The following is a 22,039-nucleotide window of genomic DNA, read 5'->3' on the forward strand; positions in this document are numbered from 1 at the left end:
CTCTCTGTTCAGAGAAACTTGGGCGGTAAAAAAAAATGCGTATGTACTCGTGTCTCCTTCTGGTTGGATAGATCCGTATGAGATTCCTCTCATGGGATGCCCGCACGCAGCGGATGCTTTCGTTCCCGCGCGTTGAGTGATCAGGATTTTCATAAGAACGACGAAAAATTAAAGCAGCATTAAAGAAACATGTAAAAAAAACAAAAAAGGAGGGAACTTGGAGGGAGGGAGAGAGAGGTTGTGCGGGGGAAGCGGAGAAAGGAGGTTTTTTTCCCCCTTTTTTATTACAATTGTAACAACTCTTGTCATCCGCTTGCAAAAGCCCTAATCTTTTGTGATTACTGGACTGCCCCGCTTTGCAATTACCCTGCCGATCAATTGGGTTGGTCGTACGATTCTGTGTTGCAGCTGCAGATTCGGCCGATCTGGAAGGGAAAGCGTGATCATTGATCTGATTCTATGTGATGACTTTATTTTTGGCAATCCAGTTGTTTGTTTCTTAGATCACATGCGTTGAGGTTGTTATGGTGGATCGTTTAGGGTTTTGCGGCGAGAAAGCTTCGGTGCAATGAGTCCTGGTATAGCGGGTATGGATATGGAGGAGGCCAAGCGTCCCAGTGCTCTGCAATTGGCTGATGGCGCAATGGAAGCTCGATTCGCTAATCTTTGCAAGGTTTTGTGGTTTTCTGTTGGCATTTTGTTCGCGATCTGTTTGTCTTATTTGTGTTTTCTACGTCTTTTCATCTGATTCGAGGTCTGCTTTAGCAGAGCGGAGTGGGGATTGATGAGGGCACAGCAGAGGAGGCACTTGCACTTTTTGGAGAAAGCAAGCAAATTCTGTCGGGGATCATTTTGTCAGTTGGAAGCGGATCGGTGATTTTTTCAATTCGTTATCTGTTTCCATATTGGTTTGTTAGTGGATCTTCCTTTGTTCAATACTCATTCCTTTTGCAGCCGGAGGTAGTCGAGAGGCTTTGGTCCGCTTTTCTTCTCTATTGCGTCATTAGACTCTGCAGTGGGAAGGAGAAACAGGAGAGCGAGGATGGAAGAGTGAAGCTATCCCAGATTCTGGAGGTGGCTAAGCTGAAGTAGGGACCTTTTGATCTTTTAATTAAAAAAAAAACATGATTTTGCGTTTTCCGTGCCCTTGAAAATCTCAAATTGACGGTTTTTTTTTCTATTTTCCATTCTAGTGCTTTGAACTTTTTCAAAGAAGTTTCCCACTTTTCTGTTAAGGCTGATAATGTTTTATCCAATCATTATGGGCCTGATTGGGAGAAAAGGATTGAGGTAAGATAGAAGTTGAATTGAATCCCCATTTGGCTTTTGTCACCATTTTGCTCGGCTTTCTATCTACAAATGATTAATTCGCTTGCGCTTTGCTCCTGTTTAGTTGAAGGAGTTGCATGCAAATGTTGATCAACTCTGTTGTCTTAGCAGGTAAACCTATTGATCTAGCTTTCATGCACTTCAAAGCTTTTGATTTTGAATTGCCTTATTTTAGCTGTATAGTATGTTTTTGTGGCTGTTAAAAGTTAAGTGCTCGTAAGAAAACCATGAGCGTAAATTTTTTTTGGCTTTGTTGAAGTTGTTGCGTTTTCAGTTTGTTTAATTTGAAAGTAAATCGTTATTTTGCTAATTAATTTTTTCCGTGTTGACCTTGAAATCCTCTCTTTGAAACATCTGAAATGTTGAAACATTTTTCTGCTTATGCGTGTTTTTTGTTTGAGCTTTCCTTAACCTAACTACATTTCTTCCGTCTGTTTTTAAAAAATTGATATCAAAGTGATGACATTATAATTTTTGATAGAAATGGAAAAAGGATATTGTTTTGTGGATTTTGCATATATATTAGGATTTGAAAGTTGATAATTTAAATTTCACATTAGGATTTACTGATCGTGTTGTCTATTTTAGATGTAGGGAATTAAGGTTGTATTTGCTTTTTTTTTTTGCAGTGGAGTTAAATGTTGTGGTTTAACGTAAGAAATTGAGTTAATTTATATTAATAAGGCCTATTTTTAAAACGAGCGGATATTAAGTAAGATTTAGGAAAAGCAGCACGAATGAGAAATAATTTTGAAATGAGCGGATACGTCGGAATAGCTTGCGCATTTAAGAATGCGCTGTACGTCCTGGCACATTTAGGAATGCGCCATGTGCTTTGGCGCATTGTCGCGAATGCAAGGTGTATTCGGCTATGTGCAGACCAGATCCGAAGAATACGCCTTCAAGTACGGCGTATTCTGCATGCAATTTTTTAACCTTTTATTTAATGATTATTTTATCAGCAGCAAACACATTATAGTAACTTGATTTAACCTTTTCTCGGAACACCAACATTTAACTCGGATAAGAAGAGAAACCTGATAACGAGAGAAACCTATGAAGTTTCCAAAAACAAAAAAATTGCATGTAGAATACGCCGTACTTGAAGGTGTATTCTTCGGATATGGTATGCACATAGCCGAATACGCCTTGTATTCACGACAATGCACCAAAGCACATGGCGCATTCCTAAATGCGCTAGGACGTACAACGCATTCTTGAATGCGCTAGCTATTCCGGCGTATCCGCTCCTTTCCAAATTATTTCTCATTCGTGCTGCTTTTCCTAAATCTTACTTAATATCCGCTCGTTTTAAAAAAATAACCCTATTAATAATTACGTGGTAAAGTTAGATTAGGGTTCATTATTTAACTTTAAGTTGAACTTAGTATTAAGGTGGAACTAGGATTATGATAGGAAGTGCATGTAGAAATTTAGGAAAAGCCTTGGCTAAAATAAACTTTTTTTGCATGATTAGGAGATTGGATAGGAGGGATTTGTTCATACGACTTTGCGTTTGGGAAGACAACTTGTGGCGTTATTTGAAGAACCTAGAGATATAAGATAGAATCGTCATTGGAATCCTTATGGGTAGGTTCTAAGAATCAGTTTGCTACAGTCTAAGGAGAACCTAGGAATTAAAACATTTGATTTGTCATTTTAAAAGCTTCATCATGCACCTAAGTTATGGGTCGGTGCTCTTGTTCCATCAACTTGCAAATTGCACTAAACATGCCTAACAAACTTCAACATGCGATGGGGTGTAATCTATAAGCTTCTTGAAACCATAGAACACTTCATCTTTGATTTACAAGCATTCATGAGTTTGGTGGACACATTTATGACTTTACAAATTTTAGGCATATAAACATCATAGTCATTGACATAAAATATGCATTCATGTGAGATTTGAATGAGGAATATATCCATGCCAACTAATTTAATAAACAAAGCATATGAATGAAAATTTCTTGCTTTGACTCCCTAAATTTAGAGAAGCTTCAATGATGATTCCAATTAATCTATCGGTTGTGGGATTTAAAACATGAACCAAGAATGTTCATAAGAGATCCCACAACTTCATAAAATAGTTGAAACATGTGTTTGAACATCTAGTAATTTAGAGGAGATCATGAATGTTATGGCGGTTCAAACCTGTTACATGCATGTACTAGTTTGTCATAACATACAAGTCTAGAGATCTAACGATGCATGCCACACTTGGAAAAGAAACTCTATGCCTCAACACTTCGTTCTACATCGAATGAAACCAACTAACCTAAGGTTTGGTTGTAGGTGAAGGTATTAGACATGACATGAGTGCATTGCATGCAAAAATAGGGACATTGAATGCAAGTTCAATGACCCATCGTCTTGCCACCATCCTTATTTTGCTCTCACATGAAAGCAAATCTTGAGAAACCACTTGATTTCCATGATTCAAGCTAGTGGACAGCTGTATATAAGGGATTTTCTTGGGTTGGAAAGTAAAAAAGCAAGGGTTTCTATGGACCTAAAGCTTTGGATCATCAACCACACATCAATTGGCTAGGGGGCCAAAGGGCTTTCCTAAGTTTTTAAGATTTTACCTCGCAGGGTTGTCACGATGCTAACCATGTTCCACTCGCCTAGCAAAGGTGAGAAAATTGCAAGAATTTGCTGTCCAACTCGCTCTAAAGTCCCCAAACTGCTGCTTGGAAGGTCTAAAAGCTTCCTTGTTGCCTCGAGGTCGCCGACGTTGATTTGGAAGAAAGTAGAGGCTTCCTATCTCCCTTTTATTGTAATAGGGACCGATTAAAGCAGCCCTTTGCTCTGTATTTCGGGAGGAGAGACAACCAATAGCCGCAAAGGGAAGTTTCTGCTTCTCAGTTGAAGGAAGGAAGCAATGGCAGTGGGGGAAACCTTCTTTTCAGTTCAAAGAAGGAGAAGGCAGCAGCTAGAGAAGACAATATCTACTCTTCACTCAGACTCAAATCAGCGTCGGATTGCGTCGAATTTGGTTCAATGAGGCTCGACGAGGCCCAATTGGGTTCGATTTGAATCGATTTTGGGTCAATTTGATCGATTTGATTTAGTTTAATTTAATATGAATTTAATTTGTTGAAATTTGGGTCCAATTTGATTTAATTTTGTTTTGACGGTGTTTAATTGAATTGATCTACCACGATCGAGCCTATTTGGGCTCAAATCGACTCGATTCGGGCTGAAACGGCCTTGATGCGAAAGTGTTTCAACAATCAATGTTAGATTAAGTTTCAAATATTTGTAGTGATCCCGTCATATAATCAGATGTTCATGTATCAATAAACCAACAAGTTTCAGTTTTTTAGATTACAAAATAGCTTGTATTATCTTGTGGCGCCATGGTAACCATATATATTTTCTCTTCTTGAGTATTGCCTTCATTTTTTAGTCATTGGTTGACAAATTAGTTTGCAAAATGTCTCTATTTGTTGAAATGTGAAACTAAGAAACTTTGTTGGATTTTTTCTTCAATGTAGGATGTCCGGTTTTTTCATCTTTGGATTTTAGGATTTCGATTATTTGTTTTTTCATGTATCTTGTAGCATTGATCACATATATGATATTTTTTGTGACACTCTCATACAACGCATTTTTTTAGCTTAAGAGATTTGACCTCTGTATTTCTTTTAAGCGTTCATTGTTGTGAAGTCATAATGTGCTGTGGATCTAGTAAGTGCTGAGCTTTGGGTATCTAATGAGTTTGGTGTTTTGCTCATCATTATTTGTCTTCGGCTTTCTTTTCTTCTTCGTCAAATGAGTCTCTAGTTGTTGGGATAGGCTTCATTTCAAGCAATTTTTCATGAATTTCTTCTAGACCGGAGTTCAGACCTTGGGGGAAATTAAATATTCATTCTTTTTCCAACATTTTTTTGTATATTTTTGCATCGTTCTTTCATAGAATAGATCTATTTTCTTCTAAAATTCAGTTAAAGAATTGTTAGTATTCTGTGACAATTTTGTGACCATGACGAGTACTTTTTATTTTAAATTTTTAATTCTAATCTTAAAACATTGGCTTGTGTTTTCTACACCATAGTAGATCTCTTGGACAACATCCTAGATCTCCTTTGTAGTTTTGTAGCAAAATATGTTCATCTAATATTTTGCTCTATGGAATTTATGAGTCAGGCCATGATATTTGCATTCTAATCTTCCCAAGAATAGTAATTTGATGCATGTTTTGATGATTAACTTGTGATCATATATCCAATCTTCCCTCTTCCTATTATCACAAGCATGATATGATAGATTGGAATCATTCAAAAATATTAATTCAATTAAACTTTGTTGAGTGATTTGGATGGATTGACTTTCATACATAGGACGGAAGTTTGATCCAAACCAACAATAGTGAAGGTCTTGCTTCTCATGGAGAAGAATTTCTTAACTATCGACCCCTCTTGGTGTGCCATGATCATCTCAGGATTTCGTGTTATCACCTTGAAATCCGATCTGATTCCATGAACAAAATAAATGCTTCTTTGAGTTCTGTTTTTTTAAATCACATCACTTTAGTCCCTTCATATAAAAGGTCTTTATGAAGATATTTTGATTGATAGCATTGTTAATTGAGAGGAAAAGTCAAAATACTTCTAAGAGTTAGGTTGGGTTAGTGATGGCTAGTGGCCAACCTAACCCCCCCCCCCCCCTCTCTGTGGTTGGGAACTTGGGATGGAACCTTGGTGGATCTGTTTCCTTTGTGGTTGGGAACTTGGGATGGAACCTTGGTGGATCTGTTTCCCCTTTCATCCTCTCTATATCTATCTCTCTCATGAGGTAGATTTTGATAAAAAATATAGACTACAGTCATGCGTATTGCCATGGGATTGTTGTGGGCGCTTGAAAAATAGAGAGGGTCACCTTAAAGATCTAATGTAAATTCCGGTAGTTTGCCAGAGGGATGCATATGCAGTAAGTTGCTTGGGACCTTAGTGAAATTATTTAAGAAATGCGAACCAACAAAATATACCTTTTAAATATCAGGGGCCAAAAACCCTGATTTTAATGTACTCTGGGGAGCAATTGTGATGCATAGTTTGGTTATGTGATTAAAGCCACAAGTTCTAGAAAGCTTACATACAAATGTAGAAATAGCAGGATACAAGAAGAATGGTTATTGCAAAAACAAGTATATATAAAAGGGAAAAGTTCTACTTCTTTATTATCTTGTTAATGAGCTTTAGATGGAGGACATAGAGGTATACATATCTTGTTGAAAATGATCTATTGTTAAAAAATGAGTAGTCTTAAGTAATGTTTTTAATCAGTTTCCTTCAGTACATGCTGTTCTAACACTAGGTTTTTAATTTTGTTTTTGCTTAAAGAAAGATAATCGATCACTAAGGCCCTGCTAGTAACTTTAACATTGGCTTACTGACCATTGCAGAGATTTCACAAACCAAGAGCTAAAACACCAAAATTTAGTTTTTTTATCACATTAAGGCTTCGTTTGGGACAGCTTTCTTACCGCTTTTTGAAGCAGCTTTCTAGTATAAAATTTTTAAATTTTGTACTAAAAAGCTGCTTTAAGAAGCGGTAAGAAAGTCGTCCCAAACGAAGCCTAAGAATACTAAACTTCATCAGCTTTTAAAAAAGAAACAATTTTTGTAATAGCATAAGTTAATGATAACTTCATTGCTTCTTAACAAAAGAAATACATATGCAGTCATGAACACTCAAATACTAATTTAGGTTTTGTAATTCAAATTTGTATTTGCATTTCAGACTGTTTTAAGGATCATGGTTAAAATCATGTGCTCAACAGGTTCTACAAGAAAGCATATCACCAGCTTTTCAAGGTGAGTGACACGTGTAATGGGCGAAAACTTCTACTTTCCAATTGTGAAGACTATGTCTCAGATTACCATTATTTTGGGTGGCTGCTATTCTTGGCGTTGCGTACCAATGTATTTAGCCGCTTTAAAGATCTGGTTACCTATACTAATGCATTGGTGTCAATATTGGTAAGTTCTTTTGTTTTGCTTATTTTGCACATGTGACTTTGCCACATGGCTTAGATATCTAAATAAAATTCTTATTGATTATTTGATTTGCTTTTGTTCTTGTATAGGCCATTCTTATTCTGCATGTTCCAATAAGCTTGAGGAACTTTCCTATTTCAAATTCACCTTTCTTTAGTAAGTTACCTTGATTTTATGTTCTATGGATTATAACTTGTCTTATACATTTTCGTTACAAATGCTTATTGTGGAATTTGCCTTACCATTTCAGCCAAGAAGTCTGACAAGGGTGTGGATCTTCTTGCTTCTTTAAGCCAGAGCTATGATGCTTCTGAAGTGGAGTTGAGGAGAATGATGGAAACAGCTAATAAATTAATCGCAGATGTCCTGAAGAAGAAACCATGCCATGCTTCAGAATGCAAAACAGAAAATTTATATGACATAAACACAGGTGTTCATGTTACTTTGATAGTGCTTGGTTATGATATAGCAACTCAAAATATTTCTGGTTTCATTTTCTCATACATTTTCATTTTAGCACAATAACAGATGAGCTGACATACTTCGAGGATCTGTTAGATGAGAAGTCACTTCAGAGTAATTTACTTATTCTGAATAGTGATTATGATGAAATCATCAAAAGCAAGTGTGAACTCGATGAGCGCATATTTCTCAATGTTGAGGATAGCTTAGATGCTAATGGAGGCTTAAACTTTTCTGGGGATGCTATCAGTTTGTCTCGTGAAAGGGTATGGTGGTATAAAGTTGTTTCAAGCTATTGATTCATTTCTGTTGACTTTCAATTAAATTATTTGTTTCATTGTTTCATAACTTTGATTTATGCTTTTCAGGATAATAATGCTGCGGTTACCACTCCAACAAAGTCAATAATAACCTGTGCTGCCTCTCATCCGGCTGCATCACCTGCCAATGGAAATTTTGTGGGCAATTCTAGGATGGTTCAGTGGACACCAGTGAGCTCCACCATGACTACTGCAAAGTGGCTTCGTGAAGTTGTTTCTCCATTTCCTTCAAGACCTTCAACAGGGCTTCAGCATTTCCTCGAATCCTGTGACACTGATTTAACTAGCACTGTTATCCACAGGGCCAACATCATATTGGAGGCCATTTTCCCTAGTCATTATGGAGAACGGTGCATTTCTGGAAGTCTTCAAGGCGCGAATCTTATGGATAGTGTATGGTCAGAACAGCGGAAGTTAGAATCTCTGAAGTTATATTATAGGGTATTGGAATCAATATGTAAAGCAGAATCACAGAGACTAAATGACAATAATCTTACTTCGTTATTATCCGGTGAGCGGTTTCATCGATGCATGCTTGCTTGTGCTTCTGAGCTTGTTTTGGCGACGCATAAAACTGTCACTATGATGTTTCCTGCTGTGCTGGAAAGAACAGGAATAACTGCTTTTGATTTGAGCAAAATCATTGAAAGTTTTGTGAGGCATGAGGAAACTCTTCCAAGAGAGCTAAAGAGGCATTTGAATTCATTGGAAGAGCGACTTTTAGAGAGCATGTCATGGGAAAAAGGTTCCTCTCTTTATAATTCCTTGATTGTAGCAAAGCCTGCATTGGCTGCAGAAATAAATAGGTTGGGACTCTTAGCAGAGCCAATGCCATCACTTGATTCAATTACATTGCATAAAAATATCGCTACAATAGGAACCCAATCTTCTACATCACAAAAGCATGGAGGATCATCAGGTAAATTTGATAATATAAAGATTCTCAAATTTTCTGTTGGATGAATTTATTCTTTTGCCGACCCGCTAGTTTTGAAATCTTATAGCTTTGCATTCCTTTCTGTTTATAGTCGTCTCTTTTGTAAAACTAGGTTATTGATGTTTATAGCGCCAAAGAGCTCTCTCACAGGTTTATGGTGCAGTCTTTCATAATCATTTGCTTTACCCTATTATTGGGCTTGCTTGATGAATCTTTATTGTTCATTCCTTTTGAGTATTTTGGTGGTGGTTAATATATTAAATGCAATTTTTTTTTTGCATACCTTCTATCCATGCTGGCTTTGGTTTTAATGTTTTGTTTTTTTGCAGTGCCTCTATATTAATTTTATTTTGTTTTTTAATTGGTTCATTCTATATGATAATTTTTTCAAGATATGCTATTTCCTCAATTCCCTTCATATATTATGATTATTTCTCAATTCATTCTTCTTAACTTTATCAGTCATCTATGTTAATATTTTATATTTCCACACTAAACCTATCAATGAGTTCTTTATCACGCATCAATTGTATCAACATTACCTGTTTAATCACCGTTTTGTAAAATTTATTGTGATATTTTCATTTTCACATTAATGTGCCCGAGCATTTCTTTATTATCATCTCAAAAAACTTCTTGGAGAACTTCTATGCAGTTTATTAATCCTCTTTCCTTGTGCTTGTATTATTCTTCAACTCTTGTTTTTGCACTTTTTGTCTCAGAATATGTTTTAATGTATGAACTTAATTTTGATGAGTCACTTACCTGGAGTGTTCGTGAATTAAAATGCACTGTTGTAGCGTTATGAATTTTCATTAATAAATTTGAAGTACTTACTCGAGGGAACTGAAGTTTGAGCCCATATGCAAATGAAGAGATGTAGGAGTATCTTATAGTATATTGACAAAATGCAGTGCTTTTGTTGGTGTTGACCTTTGCTTGTGTTTCACGAACAATTCAAGCAAGTGCAATGGGAAAAACACTCAACTAACACTATGTTACGTGAAATAAACTGTGCGCTATGAATCATATTATTGCAAATAAACATGCGACTATAAGATTTGTGAAATATTTGATTTTTTGTTCGCCTTACGCTTTCTATAATTTGAAGACCCAGTACTCTGCTAACAAGTGGCTAGAATTGATAATATTAAAATATCCCGATGATAGCTATGTTGAAGTTAAATTTCAATGAGAGGTGATTGTTTGCAAAATGCCATCAAATCCGTTCGCAAACCATTTTGGGCTTGAATTCAAATACTAGAATATCAAGAAGATTCATAAAAAGTTGATTTTTCCAAGTGAAATATACTTTCTATAAACTTTGAGTATAATGTCAACTCACACAAAAAAGTCTTGATAAGTGTATCGCTATGATTCATTTTCAAATGTTCTATGGCCAGTAAGGATGTGATGTGTGCTATCTAATGGGTGATTTTACCATCAAATGGTGCAACAATTTAACAATTATGATTGAGGATCTCTTATATGATGGTTTTTCTACAAAATGATACCATTTAATTACAGTCACAACCAAAGGATGCAAGTTCCTCAATGGCTTAAAGTGCAAGTAATGAATCATAGATTATAATTGGTAGGGCATAAAGCCCTTCATTAATAAAGGTCAATTTGAACTTATCCTCTTATAATAAAAATTCACGCTAATTCTATAAGATTCTTTTAGATGAAGTAACCATAATTGCTGACAAAAATCTTTCAGTTAGGTTGTTTTTACTATCTTCTCTGATTAAATATACTAGGGACTATGATAACCCGGTATAATATAATTATGAGATCTTGATTTGGTTCATTATCATTCCCCATAATTTGCTATGAGTGCTTGTTGGTAATTTCTGACCTAATATTAAATTTGTTGATACCATACGCTAAGCATCTAATGCCTAGTTAATGAAATGCCTTAATCGAAAGTTATCTCTTTTTCTCTGGAGAGGTGGTTAATCATAGGAGATTTTGCCAATGAAAAACTTGGAATCGGTTCATTAAGCCCTCACAAAATGAGGGCGAATTTGGGTAAAGTCTTATATTCAATCTAATATGCATTCTGAATATTGACTTGAAGGAGTTTAGACGCCTAAAATACTTACTTTAATTTACTTTTCGTTAATCTGATTTGTTTTCTATCCTGAAGATCGGTGAAATGAGCATGCTTGGATGAGTGGACTGCTCCCAAAGATTCAACAAGCTCATATTTTATTCTAGGATACTCTAGTTTGCAGAATATGTTTGATGTGATTTATGCTTGAACAGACTCTAATTCTAAAATGCTCGTTAGATGCGCTTAGTTTGACGGGTTATTGGATCAGCTTTCTCCCAAAAATTAGCTCGTCTAGATTGAAAAGGGCATAATTCAGGTCAACATTTTGCAGTATAATTTAAAGGAAAGGTTTTATGGATTTACTTGTTTTGATGTATTCTGTTTGGAGGGAAGTTGTAGGCCGTGCTTATCAATGACACATGCAATCAGATTAACATGTGTTTCTATTTGTAGATGTCCATGAAAATTGACAGTTTTAAATTTAAGGAAGATTGACAACTGGCGAGCCGTTCACATACTGTAGCCTCTTATTGTATATTACTATATGTTTTGTTAATCTGGTTTCATCGTACATATTATTCTTTGCATGTTAATACCAGTCAAATAAAGCTTGAGCACATAAATAGGACTAACTTTGCCGAAATCAGATGGATTACTAACACAGTCCTCTTATGCTTCTATTTCTGACATTTTTCCTTGTTATCTCTCGCACTTTTCGTTTGTAGATGATGTGTTTTCAACATCAAGGCTTCTTAATCTTTCAAATTCTTGATACAACTTATCATTTTCATGTGTGTTCTTGGTTTTAGGTCCAGATGGAGATTCCAGATCTCCAAAGAGATTATGCGGTGAAAACAGACGTGTAGTTACTGATCATAATATCTTAAAATCACCTGTGAGAGAAAACCTGACTAGCTTCAACAGTCCCAAATTGAAGTTACCATCTCTTCAGTCTGCATTTGCAAGGTTGTCTTCCCTTCTCTCTTTGTTTGAGCGCGGTTGCCTGTTGAGGTGTGCACATACTGACATTTTTCATATACTCTTAGCCCTGCATGTCCAAACCCTTCAACTGGTGGGGAACCTTGTGCTGAGGCAGGGATCAGTTGTTTCTTTAGCAAGGTAATTTCCTATGATAGATTCAAAAGTTTTTTCTGTTTTGTTTCTTCCATAAATTTAATTTTCCTGTGGTGCTTTACAGATTTCAAAATTGGCTGCTATCAGAATCAGAAGCCTGTGTGAAAGGCTCGGAGTGCCTCAGCAATTTGTAGAGCATGTCTACTTTCTCATCCAACAAATTCTTAATCAGAAGACAGCTCTCTTTTTCAACAGACATATCGACCAACTTATTTTATGTAGTATATATGGAGTTAATAAGGTGAGTATTTCATTAAGAAATTGAACAAAGGATTATCACTTTTTGTCCACTTTTTCTCAAAGATGAAATTTTTTTTGAACAGATCTTGAATTTAGATTTGACATTTAAGGCAATCATTTACAACTACAGAAAGCAGCCACAGTGTAGAACTCAAGTTTTTAGGAATGTTTATGTTAATGGGTCATCAATCCACAATACGGTAATGGCACATTGGTAACTTCTGTAATCAAACAACTCTTGCTTTTATTTTCTTGCTTGACATTTTCTGCTAACAGAAGAAGGGGCATGAACATATTGATATCATTACCTTCTACAATGCGGTATTTATTCCATCTGTTAAGCCCTTGTTGGTGGAGTTGGGTTCTTCTAAAGTTGAAAACAGTAATGGCTTGGCTCAAGATAAGTGTAACAATTCCATTGGTATGTTATCCTGTTATTGCTGCTTTGATTTCTATCATATTTACTGTGGAAGTTTATGCATTTCATTTTTTGCCATTTTCAGGCCATATTCCCTCGTCGCCCCGGTTGTCCACTTTCCCTAATCTTCCAGACATGTCACCAAAGAAAGTATCTGCTTCTCATAATGTTTACGTTTCACCTTTGCGGCAGTCCAAGGTTCGCCACCTTATCTCAGTATCTGTTTCACACACACACACACACACACATATATATATAAAACTAAAGTCATTGAAGTTTCTAAGCTAGGATGAAATTGTTGTCATTGTTGGTTGCTTTCAATGTAAATTACTTGTTGTTTAGGTGTTAGCTAAGTTGATAAAGATCTGGAAATGTTTGCCAATGTTTTGAGATCAAATGTCAATTGCATCAAAATCATGGGCACTCAACCTTTATTAAAAAAAAAAAAGGATCACTTTACTCCTAAAAAAAACTAAAGTCATTGAAGCAGGTGAAAATTTGTCTAGTTTGAAGTTGACATCAAAGCCCAACATGGGGTTTTGGTTGGGTGGCCACGCTTTGCCCAGGCGGGCTTTGCCCATCTGTGGTGACTTTTGGGATGCCGTACTCACTCATACCCACCTACTTTTGATGTTTTTTGAACGCGGTCTGCCACAGACTGATGGCCTTGAGGCTTGTTGCCATTTGCTATGATTGCAAACTTTCAAGGCGCATATCAAAATTACCACGGTCGCAGCGCGGTTCAGTGCTGCACACTGCGTAGTGAGGATTGTGGTAATATTAGGCATATGATGATTGACAATGTAACTCAGTTTATCCTGCGATGTTAAATGTCCATTCATATCCACTCATGAGGCCATGGGTGTACCCATACCCAGGTATGAGTGGGTACATGGGTGGGTGTGGGTATGGGTACCCAATGCAGGGCTCTGATTGACATGATTTCATATTAATACTTCTTGTTAAGTTGTTGAGCATTATTAATGTCATGTAAAAAAAATGCCTTGCATAGTCACAATATGTGAATCAAACTATATATTTTTTTTTATTATGGAAGGGATGCTTTTGTCAGGGTTTGATCATCAGAGAGATTTAAAAAATGTACTGAGCAAAAGATTGAATTTCTCTTGTGAAATATCATCATCATCATCATCATGAAAGTTACTGGCAACAAAAAATAATTATCAATTGAGCAAACATGTATAAAAATTCGTGGTTTATTTTTATTCATTTTATTTTATTTTCATTTATTTGCTCTTAGTGATTTAAGTCGGGTATCAAACCTACCACCAAAAACACTTTCACTAGCAAGCTCAAATGTCTAATTTTTGTCTTCATCTGTTTATCCAGATGGATGCTTTACTGGCCCCAAGTTCCAAGAGTTACTACGCCTGTGTTGGTGAGAGCACGCATGCCTTCCAGAGCCCATCTAAAGACCTTATGGTCATCAATAGTCGTCTAAATTGGTGCGTCTATCAAACTTATTTATGGCTTTATGAATCCATGACATCACAATGAAATTATTATTTTTTTTTCTAGGAGAAAATTTTGGTCAGTAAATCCCTGACTACATATTAGTTTTTATGGGTTCTACAATCATAGGATTTATTTTACGATTAATGCAATGCATGATCCTCTTATTTCAAAATAAATTCAACGTTTTTATTATAACATCTTCATTAAATTTTGATTGAGACATTCTTATCAAAGGGAATATTATTAGTATAATTCAAGTTGGATGGTTGAAGTGGAGGAATGCATCAGACTTGTTGTGTGATAGAAAAGTCCCCCGCAAACTTAAAGAAAAATTTTATAAGATGGTGGTTAGACCGGCAATGCTTTATGGTGCAGAATGTTGACCATTAAAAGAGAAGCATAATATTAAGTTAAGTGTTGCAGAGATGAAGATGCTCAGGTGGATGAGTAGCTTTATGCTTAGAGACAAGATACGAAATGAGCATATACGTGAAAAGATTGGAGTAGCTCCAGTGGAAGATAAGATTAGAGAGAGTCGCCGTAGATGGTTTGGTCACATAAAACAGCGGCCTTCTAATGACTCGATTAGGAAAGTAGATGCATTAGATTTGACTTTTGTTAAAAAGAGTAGAGGTAGATCTAAAAATACTTGGTTATAAAATATTAGAAATGACATTTCTTTATTAGATTTAAATGAGAATTTAACTTTTAACATGACACAATGAAGAAAAAGGATTCGCGTAATCGACCCCACAGTGGGATAAAGGCTTTTGATGTTGTAGTTGTTCTTTTATTCTTATCAAAATATGTTCCTTTGTTTAATTCTCTATTCTTTCTTTCATCTGTTTCTGCCTGATTTTTTTTCTTTTTTGATCTTCTGAAATCTGAATGGCAGTGGCAGGAGAGTTGGAGGCCGGCTCAACTTTGATTTGGTGAGCGATTCAATTGTAGCTGGTAGCCTTGGACCTCAAAATGGAAGCTCAGGCTCCTCGGCTGCTGGCACTGCTACAGACGTCACTGTGAAAAGTGAACCACCTGACCTTTGATATTTATATATATGGGCTTCCCTTTTCATAAAAAAATCAGTTTTATTTTATTGTATACTGAATGTGGAAATCATGTGTGAGCAGCATTGCTTGTGCATTAAATAGTTGGCTGCCCCGTGAGTCCCTGTATCTATCTCTATCTATCTTTATCTATATTAGTTGTAGATCTCTGTAAAAAGAGATGGAAGAATGGGAATGAGGAGTCAAGTTAATAAAGATTCTTTCATTTTCTTTTTACAGGTTTGACTGTGTTAGTCTCTTTTGTTTTAACTTTATATTCGTCTAACTATGACTTCATTTGCCACGGCTTTCTTATTGCTGCTTAAAAGTAATTTTTTAGTAAAAAAATAATTTTTTACTAAAAAAACTGCTTTAAGAAGTTATAAAAAGTTGTCTCAAACAAGCCTATGTTTTTAGAAAGTTTTTTTTTTTTTTTTTTAGAAATTTGTCCCAAATGAAGCTTTAGTTTTAGAGTATATTGTTTGTCGTTCTAATTTAATCTCTTTATTATATACAATTTTCTCAAAATATTTCTTCATGTTGTACTTGTTATATAAAATTAATCTTAATTTGGGACGGCTTTCTTATTGTTTCTAAAAGTAGTTTTTTAGTACAAAAAATTTGTATTAGAAAATTGCTTTAATAAATAATAAGAAAGTCATTTAATCTAAATTTATAATTATAAAATAATGTTATTTTTTGTAGAAGCATCATGATCATGATAATTCTGATACCTTGTAGTTTGATGCAGTGGATCATTCAAAAAAGTTCCTAGAAGATTTTTTTTATATCAGGGTATAAATCTAATTAAAATAAATGGTATGTAAAAAATGTGAAGAACTGCCTCATGTGATTGATCCTGTTCAGATAATTAAGCTGTAAACAAACTTCTATTGATTTTAAATTTGTTTGACTCAATTTATAATATTTTTGAAGTTGATATTGTCAAATTTAGGCTTATTTGATTTTCCTCGGGTGCCTTGTTATTCAAGGCTTCTAAAATTAATAATAAATAAACAAAATAAAACTTATCTCATTGTGAATTGGTTATTAAGGTTTCGTTTGAGACAGCTTTCTTACTGCTTTCTACAACAGCTTTTTAGTTTAAAAAAACGGTTGAAAGCAACAAAAAGATAGTGGCCCAATCATGTCCCAAGGCTTCGTTTGAGATGACTTTTTAATTGCTTCATAAAATAGAGTTTTAGTACAAAAATTTTAATTTCTTAACAAAAACTCTTTTTAAAAAAATCAATAATCCTAAAATTGATGTAATTGATTATTGCATATGAAAAATGTTATACTCTAAAAAAAATTTCAATAAAATTTAAGGTAGATTAACTTTTCGTTAGATGTATCAATAAGAATTGATACGTACTCCAAAAATTATCTTGATCGGGCACGAATCTCGAGGCAAAAGCTAGTTGGAAACTTCAAAAATTAATTTTGGGAGCACCCGAACTCCGATTTCAGCGAGCTTATAGTCAAACTGAGCGTCTCGGAAATACGAACCCAACGAAACCAAGATCAACCCAATCCGAGCCCAAATGAGTCTGAATCAAGGGCTCAAAGCGCTGTTGGAATGTTCAAACCGTAATTTGAGTTACCAAACGGTCTCCGATTTTGACGAGCTTATACTCGAATCGAACAGCTCGACGAGACGAATCCAACAAGCCCAAGATCGCCAAATTCCAACATCATTAAGGCCTTCAAATGCCCAACGAACGGTGCATGATCAAAGGATTCGATATCGGCCGTCCATTCAAAACACTCCCAATTCGCCCCTGATCTCACGCCTATTTACAGGCTATGATACTCCATAAAAACTATAAATAGAGCCCTCATTCTACACCAAAGGGGCTCAAGTGAAGAGAGAGAAGGAGAAGAGAAGGAGGAGAAGGAAGAAGCTCCTCCTCGACCACCGCCGGAGCTCTTCCTGCCGCCTGAAGATGCCGGAACTCTGTCGGATTTTCGGGAAAAGCCGAAAATTTGCAGAACTTTGTAACTTTGTGAGAAGTTGATTGTAAATTAATCATCTTGATTTGTAAGACGGATCAACCTTTGTACTTCAAACAAATACTAGTGAAACTTTACAACTGGGCGAGACCCCATGGTTTTTTCTCTCTTTCGGGTTTTCCACGTAAAAATCTTGGTGTTCACTTCTCTTTTCTGTTTGTGTGCTGAATACTCGTACAACACTAGGACGCAAATTTACAAACTCTACCGCCGCGTATATTCTAGCACGCAACATGAACTTTTTTATTTTGTTATGACACTCATAGATATGATTTTTCCATCTAAAAATGCATATCCAAGTGATCAAAATGTATGTTGTAATTTTTTTTAAAGAAAATTGATGGAATTTACATGCAAATCTTTGAAAAATCAAAATAAAATAAAAAAGGGAGTTATCCCTAATGACAAAAGACAAAGATACTATATTTCAAAGATTCAATAGATCTTAACAAATTATTAAAGGCGTCATCTCATTGATTCTTGACCACTTAAAAAAAAATCGTAGAATGAATACTCGTCAATGTAGGCTAGACCAAAGCATAATCATCCTTAGCAATTTCTATAGCTGTAGGAGGAGGACTCATTTAGACCACTTTGATCCCTCAAGGTGTCACAATCTGACTCGATATCACACAGGTCATATCGTGTCCGATTTTGGCAAGACTGACCCCAAGATCTGGTCGGAGAAGTACTAAAATAAAATATCCAATTTATATACTACACAGAGACACTATTGAATTGCAATATAAAGTGGAAGACTATTGAATCTCAATATGATTTTCTATATTTCATTCAAAACATATATAATATGAAATTTAACTACAACAGTGCTTGATAACAGTGAGCACAATAAAAATAAATGTCAAGCATGCAAATATAAAAACTAACCAAAACATATCAATAGTACATATAAGAGTTTGCTATACAAAATACTTAGCACGCTCCTTACCCTTCCTTGGGCCTGAAAACAAAAGCAAAAGTAAGGATGAGCTAACACGGCTCAGTAAGCTATCGTAGTCTAAAACATAAATCAATAATTAAAATCAAAAGAACTGAGAACATTATGCTGAATTATATACTGAAATTAAATACAATTAAATAAATACTGAAATGAATTTGAGCATTGCATATAATGGGATGAATCATCATCATGAGAGGCGGAACCAGCCTTAATTTTCATTGGGGGGGATGCAAACTCCCCCCTAGGCTCTTAGTAGATCCGCCCTTGATCATCATAGCCCAAAAAAAGAAAAATTCACTAATCACAACAATCAATAATATGAACCCAAAAACAAAGAGGTATAAAGATATATTGGGAATCCAGAAATCCTTTTCAATTGTCGAAGTGTATGTTCTGAAACAGAGGTGAACATGCAGCTCATCTTGCCCTGTTAGTTGGAACTGTGGCTACCAATCAAGATGTTCCAAATTTGAAGCTTGCATATATAGTGTCGGTGTTAATTTTCTTTAATTGGCCTAAATATCACCTTAAGGAAAAAAAAAAAAAAAAAAAAAAAAAAAAAAAAAAAAAAAAAAAAAAAAAAAACAGAGGTGACCCAACTTACACGTCCGGCTGCATGGGCACATACAAAAAAGCATAGAGAAGCACCCACCAGAAGAACCAGAATCATGACCCTCAATTTTCACACCCTTCCTTTCTATAGTAACCAAAGAAAAGGACCTATCCACAAGAACAGAACTTTGGATTACAAAGATGAGGCTTTCAATATCCACCAATCAAACAAACCCTCCATAGTCAGATAACTAACACCAATACTGCCTTACCCTCAGCGTCTTCATTCAAATCTCTGAACAAGGCAAAAAAGATAATAATATGGCTCTTAAGCTCTGGGCTTCTTCAACAGCCAATGCTCTGAAGCTCTCTAATGGCCGCGCAAGAGCCACCTTCTCCATCTCCAGATCCTTCTCTTCTGGTACAATCCAAAACTCAATTTCAATACTTAGCTGTTTGAACATCATGAAAGAAACGAATAAAACATTTCAAAATTTTCCTCCCTTTCTCAAAATAAAGTCTGAATCTATTTCCTGCAGTTTTGGATGGATTGAAGTACAGTTCTTCTCATGAATGGATCAAAGATGAAGGCTCAGTAGCCACCATTGGAATCACTGACCATGCTCAGGTGTTCATTTCTCTCTTGCATATGCAGAAAAACAGTAACTTTTTTATCTGTTTAAACTCCATCTACAGAGACTTTTTGCCGATTTATGTACTGATTTGAGTTGCAATAATCTCTTGCATCCATGGCAGGGCCATCTAGGTGAAGTAGTGTTTGTAGAGCTACCAGAATCCGGCAGCTCGGTGTCGAAAGGCAGCGGCTTTGGAGCTGTGGAGAGCGTCAAAGCAACCAGCGATGTGAACTCTCCCATTTCAGGGGAAGTGGTGGAGGTCAATAAAAAGCTCACTGAAACACCAGGCCTGGTATGTAAACTCCTACTGAAACTTCTCATTTTTATTGGTAAAATCAAGCAAAGAAAAAAAAAATCTAATAGATTTCTAATTGAGTTTGAATATAATTAGAATTCTAAATTCTTATTTATTTTTATTTATTAAATTTTCATTGGATTTAAGTTGTAATCAAATTTTAATTATGTTAATGTTAATAATTTAATTAAACTTGCATACTATTATTAATATATTTGAATTTATAGGAAATAATCAAAATTAATATAATTTGTTAAATATTACCAAAACAATCAATATATTTAACTAATTATTTCATATTTTTATTATATTTATACCTAGAGTAATACATGAAAATTAAAAAAAATTGCATAAATGCATAAAAATTAAGCAATAAATGAGAATTTTTGCGAAGTTTATTTATTAATAATATATATTTTTTAAAATTTTATTCAAATTTGTTTAATTACGTAAATAACGTAAATAAGCGAGTATTATATGAACGAGTATCGAATTATTCATAGAGTGCACCGATTCGTTTACGAGTTGATTAGTGAACCATTTTGTTCATTGTCTAAGATCAATTCGAGCCCTTATGAAGAAGGATGGATGATTAAGGTCAAGCCAAGCAACCCAACTGAATTGGACTCATTGTTGGGTCCAGCTGAATACACTAAGTTCTGTGAGGAAGAAGATGCTCATCATTAAATAGCAGCTGTTGGGTCCAGCTGAATACACAAAGTTCTGTGAGGAAGAAGATGCTCATCATTAAATAGCAGCAAGGCAATCAATCATATTGTTGTTCTTACTGTTTTTTTTTTTCTTTTTCTTTTTGTGCTTTGATGAAAAATTAATCATGTTGTTTTCTTTTCTCTCATCATTGTGTTGATGATTTGAAGAATAGCCTCATTAAATCTGAAAATTTTCAGTTCTTTTTATTCTGATCTTTTATTCAAGAAAATTATATATATGATTTTATTAAAAAGAATATGATTGTATAAAAAATTCTATAGAAAAAAAAATTATATAAGAGTATCTTGATAAAAATTATATTAAAGTTTCGTTTGGAACAGTTTTTTTATTGCTTTCTAAAACAGTTATTTAGTACAAAAAGTTTTAGTTCAATAAATTTTTGTACTATAAAGCTATTTTAGAAAGCTGTAAGTAGCTGTCTCAAGCAAAGCTTAAGATGAGTTTAAAATTTTTTAAATTTATTTTGATATTAGTGCAATATAAATTCTTCGCATGCAATATTAATTTCTAATAAAATATAATGATTTTTAAACATATCTTGATTTAATAGCCTCAAATAGTTTTATTTTCCCTGAATAAGTCTGATGGAGAGGAGAGAAATGCTGAGCTGAAAGTAGAGAGAAATATTGTGGTTGTGGGTGGTTGAAGGGGCAGGGAGACCCCTAGCCGATGAACTACATGAAGGGGAGCTTCTATGGTCATGAAGATAGTTCTCCTAATGGGCTTTTGAGTCAAGATAGTCTAAGGCTTCATTTGGGACGGCTTTTTAAATGCTTCTTAAAGTAATTTTTTAGTATAAAAATTAAAATTTTTGTATAAGAAAGCTGCTTTAAGAAGCAGTAAGAAAACCGTCTCAAACGAAACCTGAGAGAAAGCCAAGAATAGCATGGGCGACAGGAAGCAGACCTCACAGTATGGGTGAAATTGGGCAACACTTTCTTGGTCGATATTAGCGGAGCTTCAAAAATCTCATAGAGCAAGGCTTCCTTTAGGACAACTTTCTTATTGTTTTTTAAATTATTTTTTTAGTATAATTTTTTTTGAAACAACAATCAAACCTTTATCCCACTACGTGGGGTCGGCTACATGAATCCTTGTCTCTATTGTGTTATATTAAAAGTCAAATTTTCACTTAAATCTAATAAAGAAAGGTCATTCCTAATATTTTCTAACAAAGTCTTTTTAGGTCTGCCTCTGTCTTTCTTAACATAAGTCAAATCTAATACCTCTACTCTCCTAACCGGGTCATCGGAAGGCCGCCGTTTTATGTGACCAAACCATCTAAGACGACTCTCTCTAATCTTATATTCTACTGGAGCTACTCCAACCTTTCACGTATATGCTCATTTCTTATCCTATATCTTATAAGGGTAAAGCCACTCATCTCTGCCACACTTAACTTAGTATTAAGCTTCTCTTTTAATGGTC

At 35.0% G+C, this 22,039-nt stretch overlaps 2 protein-coding genes across 4 annotated transcripts; both read left to right on the plus strand.

The window, feature by feature from the left end:
- Positions 1 to 168: 168 nt before the first annotated feature.
- LOC110096389 (retinoblastoma-related protein) lies at positions 169 to 15,662 on the plus strand. 2 transcript variants are annotated; one of them, XM_028695304.1, is made up of 19 exons: positions 169 to 461; positions 541 to 673; positions 769 to 873; positions 955 to 1,088; positions 1,194 to 1,290; positions 1,394 to 1,440; positions 7,118 to 7,316; positions 7,424 to 7,490; positions 7,585 to 7,764; positions 7,863 to 8,062; positions 8,165 to 9,035; positions 11,919 to 12,075; positions 12,156 to 12,228; positions 12,308 to 12,484; positions 12,567 to 12,683; positions 12,760 to 12,904; positions 12,987 to 13,099; positions 14,252 to 14,367; positions 15,279 to 15,662. In XM_028695304.1, coding segments are annotated over exons 1-19 (3,078 nt in total). In that variant the 5' UTR covers positions 169 to 459; the 3' UTR covers positions 15,424 to 15,662. The 2 variants fall into 2 exon arrangements, with proteins under 2 accessions (XP_028551137.1, XP_028551136.1); XM_028695303.1 differs by having other exon boundaries at positions 170 to 461; positions 15,273 to 15,662.
- A 3,516-nt stretch (positions 15,663 to 19,178) lies between these two features.
- On the plus strand, positions 19,179 to 20,780 carry LOC110096402 (glycine cleavage system H protein, mitochondrial-like). 2 transcript variants are annotated; one of them, XM_020822347.2, is made up of 5 exons: positions 19,179 to 19,370; positions 19,489 to 19,577; positions 19,706 to 19,876; positions 20,438 to 20,516; positions 20,581 to 20,780. In XM_020822347.2, the coding sequence occupies exons 1-5, from the start codon at positions 19,271 to 19,273 to the stop codon at positions 20,628 to 20,630; spliced, it is 489 nt and encodes a 162-aa protein (XP_020678006.1). In that variant the 5' UTR covers positions 19,179 to 19,270; the 3' UTR covers positions 20,631 to 20,780. The 2 variants fall into 2 exon arrangements, with proteins under 2 accessions (XP_020678006.1, XP_020678005.1); XM_020822346.2 differs by lacking the exon at positions 20,581 to 20,780 and having other exon boundaries at positions 19,181 to 19,370; positions 20,438 to 20,570.
- Positions 20,781 to 22,039: the final 1,259 nt, after the last annotated feature.

Source organism: Dendrobium catenatum, unplaced genomic scaffold (genome assembly GCF_001605985.2).
Source record: "Dendrobium catenatum unplaced genomic scaffold, ASM160598v2 fragScaff_scaffold_621, whole genome shotgun sequence".
NCBI lineage: Eukaryota > Viridiplantae > Streptophyta > Magnoliopsida > Asparagales > Orchidaceae > Dendrobium > Dendrobium catenatum.